Source organism: Condylura cristata, unplaced genomic scaffold, assembly GCF_000260355.1.
Source record: "Condylura cristata isolate star-nosed mole 26May11 unplaced genomic scaffold, ConCri1.0 scaffold00003, whole genome shotgun sequence".
Lineage (NCBI taxonomy): Eukaryota > Metazoa > Chordata > Mammalia > Eulipotyphla > Talpidae > Condylura > Condylura cristata.
In genome coordinates, this window is record NW_004567104.1 from 10302663 (window position 1) to 10317944 (window position 15282).

A 15282-nucleotide genomic window follows, 5' to 3' on the forward strand; every position below is an offset into this window, starting at 1 on the left:
TCTCATTATTTTCTTGTGTTATTAAAATGTTGAGTCTTAACTAACACCTTATATTCTGTTTGCTATATACTTTCAATAAAATGGTATTCTGTTTGCCATCATAAGGTATATTCTTGAGTATCTCAATTCTAAGCACATGTTCAAAGGGGGTAGTTTGTTTATTCCACTGATGTTGAATATTACCACGACTTAGAAACATTAGTAATAGGAATGATCAGACTTAGTTTTGAATATCAACTCTTTAACAACAGTTACCTCTTCACAATTTTTGAAACCTTTCTGAACACACAGTATGGACTTTAATGATTAATTATTCCTCGATTGTTTAGAACCGAATGAGGTTATATCAAATATGCTTTTATACCATAATCAGTAATGTTCCGTCGTTAGGTCATTTGACCATTTCGTAACTTACTATCGGCAATGTAAACTGAGCTTGCATTTGTCATGATCCATTTTAGAAATTATACCACTCTATGGAATGTCAAGCTACATTACCCGAGAAGATCAGTACAGCAAGCCTCCACACAAAAAACTGAAAGACCGCCAGATTGACCGCCAGAATCGCCTCAACAGCCCTCCTTCTTCTATCTACAAAAGCAGCTGCACAACCGTGTACAACGGCTACGGGAAGGGCCACAGTGGGGGTGGCGGGGGCGGCGGAGGCGGCAGCGGAGGCGGGCCGGGAGTTAAGAAAGCAGAGCGGCGAGCGAGAAGCAGCCCAAAGTCCACTGACTCAGACCTGCAAGGTAATGTGCTGGACCTTTGCCATAAAGAGTGAACTATCGGGGCAGGGACAGCTGAAAAAAAGTATCTTTTACAATAAGAAAGTCATTTCATAGTGGCTGATTTTTTTTTTTCTTCTGCTGGTAATAATGGAGTAGATCTTCTTTGATCTTTTTCTTATTAAGGAAAGAATATTGCACTGCCTATTTTTTATTAATACTTCATGGTGATTACCTTATTTTTAGGTCACTTATGCCATGTAACATTCTATTTAATCTCAGTAACAGGATCTGAAAGTGTTCTCATATTAGCCTACTTCTACTGTTTTCATTCTAAGCAGACAAATATGGAAGAGATCCAAACTAAGGTGTATGAGGCTAGTTTAAATCTCAAAATAATTTTACCTCATAAAACCAGATTTAATTGCTTCTATGCTCTGGTGAATTTTTTTATGTAACAAGAGTATATGCCTGTTTAGTGTGAGCAGCTAATTTGGGAAGGAAGGCATATGCATTTTTAATGAATTTACATTTTTAGATAAACTTTAGAAACAACATAATTTGATGGTATAGGAATTAAAAACAAGTTTCTTGTATAGGTGTGTATGTGGAACATAGATGAAGCAAAAAACTTATATAAACAATTATAAAAGTACAGATAAAGCAAGAGACAAGATAAGAATTGATGGTAAACACTGGTTAAATAAACTTCCTCTTTATTGGATCCTGTCTAGTAGAGACAGGGACTATGTCTGTGAGCATGAGTTCTGCATGGAAAAGAGGAAGATTCTGTATGTTTGGTTGTATAAGAAAAACTGAACTCAATAAGGTTAGAGGAAATAGAGACTAAAACCATGGTTAGATTAAAAAAAAAGTTAGATGATCATATCAACAATTCCCTCATATTATCCATATTAAAAGTGTTAGCATGTGGGCCCTCTCTGGTGGCACAGTGGGTTAAAGCACTACACTAAGAAGCTTAAGCCACTTCTGCTTGAGTTCGATCCCTGCCTGCCCCGGAGTTGACCACCTGGCGTAGCAGACCTCTCCTGACCCGCTGGCTGCTCCCCTCAGCAGTGTACTTCGTAGATCTGCCTGTTCTGCTCCCCACTCTGTCTCTGGTGAATGCTCTCACCCACCGCATCTCTGACTTGTACCCCAGTTCTGTATGAGTAAATAAATAAATCTTTAAAAAAAAAAGTGTTTTAGCATGTAAGATACAATGAAAGATTAACAGTAAAATGTAAAGTAAAATGTTTATAGGTTCATTCAGCTTTATTCTTTTTGTATTTTCCAAATTTTATGCAGTTATCATACATCATTCTTATAATTATTAAACAAAACATAAGCTACTATAAAAAAGAGACTCAAGTTTAAAAGGCATTTAAATAACTCAAGGCAAAATGCTATGTTTTCTATATAGAATGATTTTTTTAAAAGATTTATTTGGCCCTCCCTGGTGGCGCAGCGGGTTAAAGCACAGCACAAAGAAGCTTAAGCCACTTCCGCATGAGTTCGATCCCCGCCTGCCCCGGAGGTGACCACATGGCGTGGCGGACCTCTCCTGACCCGCCCGCTGCTCCCCTCAGCAGTGTGCTTCGTAGACCTGCCTGTTCTGCTCCCCACTCTGTCTCTGGTGAATCCTCTCACCCTCCACATCTCTGGCCTGTACCCCAGTTCTGTACGAATAAATAAATCTTTAAAAAAAAAAAAGATTTATTTATTTATGCACACATAGCTGGGGTACAGGCCAGAGACAGAATGGGGAGCAGAACAGGCTAACTGACAAAGTACATTACTGAGGGGAGCAGTGGGTGAGTCAGCAGAGGTCTGCCACACCATGTGGATCACATCCGGGGTGGGGATCAAACTCATGCTGAAGTGGCTTTAGCTTCTTAGTGCTGTGCTTTAACCTGGTGAGCCCTATAGAATGATTTTTTCTTTTTAAAGTTTTTTTTTTTTTTTTAAAGATTTATTTATTTGTACATACAGAACTGGGGTACAGGTCAGAGGCTCAGGGGCGGTGAGAGGCTTCACCAGAGACAGAGTGGGGAGCAGAACAGGCAGATCGAGGAAGCACACTGCTGAGGGGAGCAGCGGGCGCGTCAGGAGAGGTCTGCCACGCCATGTGGTCACCTCCGGGGCAGGCGGGAATTGAACTCATGCGGAAATGGCCTTAGCTTCTCAGGGCAGTGCTTTAACTGGCTGCGCCACCAGGGAGGGCCTAGAATGATTTTTTAAATCAAATGATACCATAATTTTTTAAGGATGTCTGCTATGGAGCATGATTTATTCATTCATTGATTCATTCATTCATTCATTCATTCATTCATTCATTCATTCATTCATTCATTCATATAGAACAGGGGTACAGGCCAGAGATGCGGAGGGTGAGAGGATTCACCAGAGACAGAGTGGGGAGCAGAACAGGCAGACCAACGAAGTACACCGCTGAGGGGAGCAGCGGGCGGGTCAGGAGAGGTCTGCCGTGCCTTGTGGATCTCCTCGGGACAGAGGGGATCGAACTCATGAGGAAGTGGCTTAAGCTTCTTAGTGCAGTGCTTTAACCTGCCGCGCCACCAAAGAGGGCCAGGAGCATGATTTTTTTAATCAAATGGTACCATAATGTTTTAATCAAATGATTTCATAATTTCTAAGTTTGAAGTTAGAGTACTAGCAATGGTACAATTTATCCCCATGGCATATAACAGAATTCACAAATAGGTTTTCCTCAGATGAGTTTTTGTCTAAGAATATAGAAAATGGCTGTAGAAACTATCTTCAAAGAGTTTATGAGGTTTGGACTACTTTATCTGATTCGTTCTTTGAAAGTATTTTTCTCCCTTGTACCAAAAACATAAGGCATATAAATACATATAATAGAGGCAGGTTAAGTAAATTTGGCTAAGCTCTCAAGGGCAAAGAGAATAAGTAAAGGAATATCAATGAAACAGGGTTGAGGTTAGCAAATAAAATTATGTGTTATGGATTAATTATGGCAAAGGTAAATACCTTCCTTATATATGTAGTTAGTTCATATCACATATGCCTGCATGTGTAACATGCTCTTTATTTTGTTCTCATAGCTGTGAAAGGAAATTGATACAAAAATGTTTATAAGCATTTATGGCATATTGAGCACCTTAAGCTCTTTACTCTTGTTTAGAAAACATGAAAATATTGTGTTGTGACTGTGAGATTACTTTTTCTATGGACCTCTGGGTGTGAGTGTTTCTCAATAAAAATATTCAAAGATATTTATTCAGTTTTAGTTCAAGCTGTTCTATTGTTCATGTTCTCATCCCTCTTTTTGCCTTCTCACAGAAAGTACTACTCATTTTATGTACTTTAGCTCATTTCAGTGTGGATCAAAGGTGGTTTATAGACTAGATAAAAAATTAAAAAGTAAGTGTTCACTTTCCCAATTGAATTAAGGCTTTCTGCCTTGACGAAAACCTACACCAGAATAAGAACTTTATTCACAATTGCCAAAACTTGGGAGCAACCAAAGTGTTTTGTCCTTCAGTTAGCAAGTAGGTTAATGACCTGTGATACAGACAGACAATGCAGTACTACTGACACTAAAACAAAATGAGCTATCAAACAATATAAGGATATGGTAGGACCTTGAATTCATTTAACTATGTCAAACAAGCCTGAAAAGACAGATACTGTATGATTCCAACTATATAACAGAGAAAGTCAAAACAATGGAAACATAAAGGGTCCATGGTTGTCAGTGGTAGGAGGCCTGAAGATTTTTAGGACAGTGAAGCTACTTTGTGCGATGCTCTAATGGTAGATATATGTTATTATTCTTTTCAAACCCTGAAGAACGTGCATCCCAACAGCTACACTCTACTGTAAACTAAGGGTGAGGGTGATGTATCAGCGTAGGATGGTCACTCATAGCAACGACGCGTTCTGCTTGGCTGTAGGATTTTAATTGGTGGAACAAGCTACGTTTATGTAGATGTGGGTGACGTGGATATCTGGTCACTCCCTTTACCTTCTGTTCAACCGTTCTGTAACCCTAAAACTAAAAAGTAAAGTATTTAAAAATAAGCTTACTTTTACAAGCTAAGAAGACATGAGTAAGTTTAGACATGAAAGAATTCTGAAGAGTGGCTTGATGTGAGCATGTATTTGGCTTTGAGCCTCCTGGTTGTCAAAGCAAAGAGGGAAGCATGAATCAGGTGAAGTAGGAGAACAAAAGCACCTCTTGTTCATATCCCCCATTATGCTGCTCATGTTTCAGTTCTGTCTGCCTCAGAATGTGGTTGTTTGGCTCAAAAGATTCCAAAAGTCTTCTTTCTACCTCCTCGTATATTAGGAGCATTATCCCATGCTGGCTTTTTGCTTAAATTTTCCACATATGACTTTTGTACCCAGGAAATAGTCTCAAAGAATTATTTAAGTTTACAGTGCCATCTGATGAGTGTTAAAGCTGTAGTTAATACAACTGTGCTTGACCTATGTATGCATTAGTATGGATCTTGCCAAAAATAGGATATAGCTTTAATCATGACCTGAGTTTGTGATATTTTTGTGCAGCCTACTTAAAGATTTTCACATTTCCATCAGACGCCAACCTTTTCACTTCAGAATTTCTTAGCTTTCGAGAGTAGCTATTTACTCACCAGTTTACCACTTTCAAAAGACTTTTTCTTTCAAAAGGGTAACTTAATTTTAAATTTGTACCTGGTTCTGTGATAACATAAGTACATGTAAACGAAACAAATGACTTGATTTATACAAATATATTAAAAGGATAGGTTGATTATTTGCTTGAATACTTTCAAGACTACTTTAGAAACACTAGTAGAACTTAAAAAAAAAAAAAAAACCAGTACAGCTCTCTAAATCTCATTTCAGACCTACTAAGTCAGAATCTCTTTACCTGATCTGGGTTCATGTTTTTTTTACTAGACCTCCACTGGGATGATGATCAGTCAAGAGAACTACAGTCCTGATACTAGGGATGATAACAGGGATTGTGCCAAATAAATTGTGTCTAAGGGGAACTTTGTTTTATTCACTATTCTCATTTGTCCTTTTAAAACTAAGCCTTCCATATAGTAAGTTTTCAGTAAATATTGTGGCTTGCAGCCTGCCTTTAAGTGCTTTCTTTTCTAGAGCAAACTTGTTTGAACACATGCCCCTCTTACATCATTTCTTCTTCCTACAGTGAGTAGCTGTACTGCTCAGAGGGTTTGCTCTGCAGCCAAGCCCTCCTTTCACTTACTGCCACCATGGAAAAGCACAGGCAAGATAGTGTCCCACGGTGCCCACCCTTAAGGAAATGAGGAGTTCCCGTTTCCTGGCTCTGCCTTAGAGTCAGTGTTATGATGTGAGCCAAGACCCATTGGGACTGCATATAAGACTTAAAGTTGGGCTTTATTACTTACTAGCTGTTTGCTTTTAGTATTCCCAAATCTCTGTACTATTATTTGTAAAGTGGGTATTTTAATTACCATTATTAAATATTAATAATAGCCTAGCTCAGTTACTAACACCTCATTATAACGGTAACCTCATTACTTGACTATTCTTACTGTGTTCTTCCTATGTTTTGGGTAACATACACCCTTCTCAAAACGTGCGTCTTTCAACCCTCCCATCAGATGGCCTTCCTGCTTCCCTTCTGGTCCCCCCTGCCCCTCACCTTCCCCTCCTGCAGCTCCTTCCATTGAAAATCTTGAATGACTTCTTTCTGTTTCAGCCCACTTACATATCGAATGCTGAACCCCTTACTCCTGTGCTCCTACCTCCCTGAGAGAAGTGTTGATGTGCCGCGTGCCCTCAGAGGCCAGAATCCCATCCTCACTGCCTCTCTAGGAGATATGTAAGGAATTCCAGCTCCAGGGAAGGGAACTCTTGGGACATCCCTTATCATGGGCCCTATTTTTGGCATCACCTGACACATTTCTTACAAGGTTTAGTTACAATTTCCTTTGCTTTGTCTCCTACTTAATACAACTTATTTTAAAGTGGATTTAAGATAATGATTATCTGTTTTCTTACCTGCTCATGATGACTGCAAGTACATCATACCCAACCTGCTATCCCATTCTTTAAGGAACCTCCATGGTATCCCCATTGTTCAGAGAATAAAGCATAAATTTCTGAATCATACTCATTTGCTTCCAACAGTACTTCGTATTTAGCTACCAGGTAACCTAAGTTTTGCCCCATTTCAGGAATATGCCTGATTCTCTCGTAGCCTGTCTTTCCGGTCCCTCTGCCTAGCAAACTCCACTCTGTTCTTCAAAAACCAGCTCAAACATCACCTCCTCTGTAAAATCTTCTGTCTTTCCCAACTAATAGCAATTAGTTAAGAAAAGGAATTTCAAGAATTTCCCCCACGTTTTTCTATTGCTTTTCTAGCATTTGATTTTAGATCAGGGCTTGGGCACCAAATCCATGGTTGTTCAAAGCAGGAATGGAAAATTTTGTCCTTCTGTGCAGAATGTTGTGCAAGAGCTGGGCCTTGAGCCTGTTCTGTGGCCAAAACCCAGTTAAAATTGTCAGGTTGCCTCTCATCACAAAGGCTGAGACTTTGTTTCTCTAACTAAGTGAGACTAAAGTTTCCTTTAATTGCATCCTTGCTAAAAACCAAGGCATGTGACATTAAGGAAGTTACCCATGAGACATAGGTTGCAACTAAATCCCCCAAGTTTTAACCACAGTTGTAGTTCCTTTGTTATCTTCAGAAAGGAGGTTATCCACTAGAATTGCTGTGGAAGGGTTATGTTAATCCTCCCTGGTGGTGCAAGGTTAAAGCACAGCACTTATTAAGCTATCCTCAGCCACTGCAGCCTAAGTTCGATCTTCCTCCAGGGAGGTGACCCACATGGTGTGCCAGACCTCTCCTGACGTGCTCACTGCTCCCCTTAGCAGTGTATTTCAGTAGATGTGCTTGTTCTGCTCTTCACTTTGTCTCTGGTTAATCTCTCATGCCCCACACCTCTGGCCTGTACCCCAGAGCTTGTATGCATAAATAAATAAATCTTTAAAAAAAAAAAAGAGTGGGGGAGGATTATGTGAATCTAGAGTAAAAAATTAAAACTTTGGTGAGAATCCACTGTCTAAAAAATAAAAAAACCTAAGCAACCCTATAAATTGCTGTGCCTTTCTGTGTGATAGAATGGGGCAAAAGGGGAGAGAGAGAGAGAGAGAAAGTAATCAAGTGTGCTCATACAGTCTCCTAAATGCTTTTTTGTGTAAAAGCCAGTCATGTGAGCAGGTGATACTGCTGACCTCTATCTCACCCCTAGAGTGAGGATGTCTTTCTCACTCATTTCTTGAATATTTGAAAACCTTAATGGGATGGTATGATAATAGTAATACTTTATGTTTTGAGTTGGTGATGCACAAAAGTCATTTTACTAAGCTTTAGTTTCCCTTTCTAGAAAATGAATGGGTGGGTTAGTCAGTGAACTTCAAAAGCTTATCAATGAATAGATCTTTTAAATTAATCTTATGTGGACTCCAATTCCATGCACTATCCTACATCTCTATAACCATCACTCGTACACAGGCATCCTCTCAAAAGACAGAGCTGGTGCTGCTGTGGCTGTAAGTACTTTGCCACCACTTACAAGGCTTTCCCAGGGACAAGACCTTTACCTGACTACTCCATCTCAGGTCCACAGCTTCAGCACTATCTGAGAACTTGTACATGTGCCCCCATGACTATTGAGGGACAGTCTGGAGTGGGGCCCACCAATCTGTGTTTCATTGGACCTTCCAGCAGATGATAAGACACAATTATATTTGAGAATCACTGGCCCTTTAATTGTCAAGCAGTTTTAAGCAAGCCTTTAAGTGTGTGCAAGGGATAAGGAGCTTTCGGTTAAAATGCTTGATTTAAGTTGAAGCATATCTTCCTTTCGTTTTTAGCACCTGTATAATGATAAGCATAGACAGGTGTTGAGAGATGCTCTTTTGTGCATTGCTAGTAGTCATGTAAAGTCTTCTAGAACTTACATTGACATGTGGGGGAAAAAATAGGATAAAATGGTTAAGAACTCCAAACATAGAAGGAAATGATGATACTTTTGGCATTTGACCTTTGGAATTGTTGATAATGCAAGGATTCAGTTACACTTTAGATGAAATTCCACCCATAGAGTCATAATTTCTGTGATTGTAGCACTGAAAGCCAATGACAAAAACATTATTCTTGTGCTTTTTTTCCTTCAGAGATACAAACTTCTGCCTCCAGGGTTTTTGGTATTCCGATTCTTTCTCAAATGGTCATCCCTGATATTTTTGTCTCTCTCCTTTCCTATCATTGCTCAGAAATCAGAATCTGATCCCAGCAGCTGTTTACTCAAAATTAACACAGAACTTAATTCATTCTGCTGATAAGGTCAGAAATGACTTTTTCTCTGGAGGTCTGAGATTGTGAATATTTGCACACCCGCAGAGTCTGCCCTCTTGCCGGATGGCATGAACTCTGGGAGGGCATGGCCGCACCCACCTGTGTGGGGCTGACAGTGGTTTCCTTTGTTTGGCAGGACCCTGGAGAGCCTGATGTTAATAAGGTCTGGAATGTTGGGAGTTCAGGCAGATTTTCTTTTGGAATCTCTTTTAGTCCTGACTCCCTGTAAGAGATAACACTGTGCTTTCCTGTTTAAAGTAAGATATGGTTGGGACTTCATACTTCCTGGATGGCTGATTTCTTCTTTCATTTGCACCTCTTTCTGTTTCAGGAGCCTATATTGACCGAGGCATGTTCAGACAGGGGGTTTGGTTCTGGTGGGGTGATACATGTTCTTACCTCACTGTTTTTGAAAATGTACAATTGCTTATGGATTTGCATTATTGCTTCATCTTTTGAGTCCGTAGGTGATAAAAACTGTGTTTTCACCTGCCTGCAGCTGTGTATGAATCCTAAGCATGGCAAAAATATCAAGAAAATTGGGCCCTCCCTGGTGGCACAGCGGGTTAAAGTACTGCACTGAGAAGCTAAAGCCACTTCAGCATGAGTTCGATTCCCGCCTGCCCCGGAGGTGACCACATGGCGTGGCAGACCTCTCCTGACCCGCCTGCTGCTCCCCTCAGCAGTGTACTTCATCGATCTGCCTGTTCTGCTCCCCGCTCTGTCTCTGGTGAATCCTCTCACCCTCTGCATCTCTGGCCTGTACCCCAGTTCTGTATGAATAAATAAATAAATCTGTAAAAAAAAAAAAAATCAAGAAAATCTGAAAAAAATGAAAAGTGAGCTCAGATTAGTGGTATTCACCTATCTTTCTGCCAACTACAGTCTGAAAATGAAAATAGTCCAAACAAACCCATATAAGAGTTTAATGTTTTAAAAGGACTGTGTGGACCTCTTTTCAGAAAAGCAGGAAACATTCATATTAGCAAGGAAATGGGCACATAACATAGCATTTGAGAGACAGGCCTCTAGGTCCATCCCGCAGTTTGGAGGCTTCCTAGTAACTGCTTGAGATCACAGTAGACTTCCAGACCTTGGCAACAACTGCCTGCATATAGGACAGGGCTTGGACCCAGAAGGCTGTTTGTTGGCATGTGTCTCTGGCCTGGGCATTCTCCCTTGGTGACCTGAGTTGGAGAAATCAAACTATGAATAACTCCTTTTTTCTGTAAGTTCCAGAATGTTGATGTTAATACGTTCATCACCTTCTTCACTGTTTTCCTTACAGATGTGTTGACTTTACTGATAAAAGTCAAAATGTGAAGCCTAGAAAAAGGAGATAGCAGTGACCCAAATTGTTACCAAGAAGTACAGTGTGTCGTTGTCTTTATTAAGTTACATCACTTACCCTGTCTTTTTGCCTTTTGCTCTTTCTTTTCCTCTCCCAAGCCCCCATATTTTTATTTTACTCTGGAATGTTTTAGAAATGTTAACTACATCATTCATTCAGTCGGAAGAATAAGACATTTTTGTTGTGTCAATCGAAGATGTCTAACTCATTAAACCATACTTAAAGCTTCACATTCTTACATATATGAAAACAACATGGCAAAAAATTCTTTGAATTTGCTTTTGAAATTAATATTCACCAACAGATGAAGGACTGAAGTTTGATTAATTTCTATCATATGAAATATTTAACTTTGTAAACTTAAGTCAATTTCCTTTGCTTTCTTAGGAACTGGCCATGAAGGTATCTAGATGGCATCAAAATCCTTGTTGATTCACAGCAGTGGTGACATGATTTATTCTTGGTACATGTATAATCTTTAGCTTTATTGAACTGAAACTTTCAAATGTGATTTTCTCATTTAATTAAGTTGAATTCTGAATTTAACTGAGTTCAGAGGTCATCATCAAATTGTGCCACACTTCGAAGCAAAATAATATCTCAAATCTGGATTTAGCCTCAGCACTGCCTTTGGACAAGATAGTTAATCTCTCAGAGCTTTGGTTTCTTATTTTTCATAATTAATAGCACCTATTTCAGAAGGCTGCCATGTGTTCTTAATGCAATTTTAAGGATACTAAGTGTCATAAAAGATGTTACAGAGTATGAGAGGAAAGACCTTGATATTTTCCTGCTTAGGGGAACTACTTCCTGTAGCTCATGTAGCAGAACCTCCCTTTGGTGAGGGTTGATGGCCAACACATCCTGCTGTCTGGTCATGTTGGCTAACATTGCACACCAAGGACTTGAGATTTGCGGGGATTTCCAGGAACGTCCAGTTCTCAAGAGTCTCCACTATTGCTACCCACAAATAACCTGATGAATTCTAAGCAAGGATAAAATTCAGCCCATTCTCCTCATCTTGGTTCTGCCTCCTCCTTGTGTTGGCTTGTCCTATGCGGCTGAGGAGTAGAGCATGAAAACTCAGCACCATAATGTGTTGCATCTCCTCAACATGTATTTGACTGCTTTGAAATATTTTTCCCATGTATGAAAAGTGTTGGCGCAAAGAAGAGGGGTTAGCTGAACATGACTTGGCTAAACAACTCCTCTCTTTATTTTGCTAATACCCTTAATGCTTGATCTGGGACAGTAGTTAACCCAAGTGGATAATCTAACTAGGAAACCCAGCACTTCACTGTTTTGTACACTCTCACTTCCATATTGGTACCATATTGTAATTGTATCCATTGATGCATTATAGAAAGTGCTCACACAGAGTATGAACATTTTGGAGGTAGTCTCCACATTTGTGATGGAATTTAAGAAACTTCCCAGTTACTGTGCCAACAGATTTTTATTTGCCATGACGTCTCCTGTTGAATTGGTTCTGTAGGATCCCTGCATGTAACTGCTGTAGCAGAGGCAGGAGGTTGAACATCTGGTTTGGAAGAACCAATGACTTGCAGTATGACAGCTACAGTCATTATTGCAAATATGCTAATAAGATGTCATCCTTTCTGTCTTTGCCAGCCTTAACTTTTATTTTAAATTTGGATTACCCACCAAACACACCACAGTGTAGATGACTATGTTACCCTGTTCCAATTTTTGGTGTTATAAAATGAGACTGTAAAATTCTATTAAGAACTGAGTGGAGAACCCACGTGTGAAATGGGAAGATCCCTTGGGAACGATAGTGATTCTAATTGGATGCTTATGATTTATGATATAATCAACATAAAATAAATATCAGCAGCATTGTTTCTTCTCTGCTGCTGAATTTGCACTTTGAAAAATCTGCCCCTGACTATTCCCAGAATGTGACTACTACATTCTAGCTGCATTCAGAAGAGCGAAGCTTCCCTGGAGATGCTGGACTTTGAAAAGGGTGGGAAAGACCAGGCCATCGCTCTGGGCATGATATACTCCAGGCATCCAGGGGAATCCTGATTGCTAAGACCGCAAGTAGGGAGAGAGGGAATTGAGAAGAGTCCCAAGGAATGGCACAATAGGAAAACAAGAAAATAGTTGGAAAGCCAGTAGAGTGAAAGGAGCAAACACTGAGGACTGTGTAATAAAGATAATTTGGGGGAGGGGAGGAAATAAATAAAACAAGAAGCAGAAAAGAGGAGGTTCCATGATTCCATTTTTATATACTTCATTCCTCCCCTTCCTATTTGGGGGCAGTTTTCCAGAAGTGTGGGGTTGTGACAGAAAAGCCCCTTGGCCCTGTTGTGGCCCATGAGCACTCTACTCTGAACAATTCTCTATGTGAATAAATTTCTTTTCGTATTTGAATTTTTCTGGTACTTATGTTTTCCTTTTCTGACTGTGTCTCATGTGCTGGATTAGAGAATCCACTGCCAGTGTATATTGATTTGATAGGAAATTAAAAATAATGTCCTGTCCAGAACTTTGAAAGTAGCTAGCAGTACACTGCATTGAGTTGTGGGGTTTTGAACAATAATCTGTAGTTATTAAAGTGATTTTTTAGAATTTTGAGATTCTTAAAATTTGGACTTTTTTTATTTTTCCCTCTTTTTTTAGTTTTAACTTAAAAGCTTAAAAACAAAAAAAAAATGTTTTTATCCTTAGGGTTAGGGCTAGGGTACATTGGTACCTACTTTCATTGAAGATGCCATGATTATTTTCAGGTCTGTTTGCTGACTGCAGTTATTTTAAAATGCAGTCAGTTTTTAAGAGAAAAAAAGTTAAGTTCACTCTTAGTTTATCTTTATATATAATAAAAGGAATATTGATAGGATTTCTATTAAATGCCCAAGACTTGTTTGCTAGGCTAATTAAAACTATTCCATGAGAGCATCATGAGTAAGTGAGAGGGGATAACCAGGTTAATAACATTTTTTCAAATGTATTCTTATAAATATATTTATTACTGGTGGTCTTAATTGCCATGGTGAACTTACATTGCCCTCTTTCCCCTACTATTTGAAAAGACAATATTGTATGGAACAATAAGATTCTTAAAATCAAGAAGGATGGAGAACCATAGTTTAGGTTCACTGAGTTCCTCAGAACTATTTAGGTGTCTTGCCAAACACATTAAATAATAATAATATTTAGTCTTTCAGGAAGATTTATCTTTTGTGGAATGTTACTCCAAGGAACTCCACATAATATCAACAACTCTTAAAAACTTTAGTTAAAAATTATGTGTTATTTAAATGAAAAATGGCTCTTAGTACCTTAATTCTTAAGCTATCAAGATTTTTTGAAACACAATAACACCACTGATATTATTTATTCTTCACACTGTAATCTCTGAGAGAATGGCTCAAATTCAATTGCAGTTATCAGCTTAAAACTATATCTTCATTTCATTGAAGGTTGCTGTGCTTATGAATCATTAGTCTTCATAATTTCAATCTCTGTACTCAACACCATCTGGAATATCATGCATGAAGGCAAAACTATCTCTATTAAGTTAAGCTAAGCCATTACTGCATTAGTATTTTTTAGCAGAGAGGCTATACATTAGGTAGCATTTATTGTGTAGTGATACAATCTGTAATGGAAATGGATGTATTACAGAATCAGTAAGATTTCCTAACATTTTGCCTGATTCTGCAGTACAAATATGATGATTTTCTGCATGATTTTTTGTTGTTGTTAAAGATTTATTTATGCATACAGACCTGGGGTACAGGCCAGAGGTGCATGGGCAGTGAAAGGATTCACCAGTGGGAGCAGGACAGGCAGATCAAAGAAGTACACTGCTGAGTGGAACAACAGGCAAGACAGAAGCGGTCTGCTGTGCCATGTGGGTCACCTCCTTAGCTGGGGATCAAACTTGTGAAGTGTCTGCGGCTAGCTTCATCTTGCTATGTTTTAACCCATTGCACCACCAGGGAGGGGCCTACATCATTTCTTTTAAATGATTTCAAGGCCTTTTGGTTTCTGTGCAAAGGGAGGTCCAGAAATCTTTTTTTTACATTACTAGCCTTGTTAATATAAAAGTTCACAAGATCATTAAAAAGACAAAGCATATTTACTTGTGAATAGCAATTTGGAGTGCTCTGGTTCAGATCAGAAGCCCAGAAACTGTACTGAGAAGGGACAAAGTTCAGGAGGTATTTGTGGAGTGAAAAAGAATAGTGTGACATTGATGGAGTAATTGCCAGGTGAAAGAACACCAGGTAGAACAGCCAGTGGAGCAGTCACAGGGTGAAGTAGGTGCAGGCCTACTTTTGTCTGTCTTTTCAAGCAGGGTAATCTCATTCTTCCTGGATTCTTTGAATGTTGGTGGTTTGACCCTTTCCATATAAGACAATTCCTTTCATGTGGTTTGTCCCAGCCCCATTTAAAATAGCTCTAGAGATACCAACTTCTAACAGAGCCTGACAGCCTTTGTACTTAAATTTGCAGAGCTTTATTTATATGTACTTGATAACCTGTGGCCTGTTTTGTATTTAGAAATAACAAATACTCACCTATTTTACTGTTTTCATCTTTTTTTCATTCATTAGTTATTACTGAGATATTTGCTATTTGTTTTACTTTTTAAATGGTAAAAGGATAGATGACAAGTTTTTTAGTAGTAGATTTTTATCTTGAGTATCAACCATCTTACTTTTGAAGAGGAAAGGTTCAAGACTTGCTTTCCTTTTAAGACTTTGCAAGTTGGATGAATGAATATGAAGGAAGAAGTACTCATGGTCATTTAAAGGAAATACCATCATCATCTTGGTGGATTATCT

At 39.0% G+C, this 15282-nt stretch overlaps 1 protein-coding gene across 2 annotated transcripts in view; it reads left to right on the top strand.

Annotated features, from left to right (window-relative positions):
• Positions 1 to 15282, top strand: part of FNDC3B (fibronectin type III domain containing 3B) — a 332590-nt gene that overhangs the window by 192708 nt on the left and 124600 nt on the right. For both annotated transcript variants that reach the window (XM_004674965.1, XM_012732895.1), the window contains exon 6: positions 462 to 749. In XM_004674965.1, coding sequence (XP_004675022.1) covers positions 462 to 749 — 288 coding nt within the window. The remainder of the gene's footprint in view (positions 1 to 461; positions 750 to 15282) is intronic.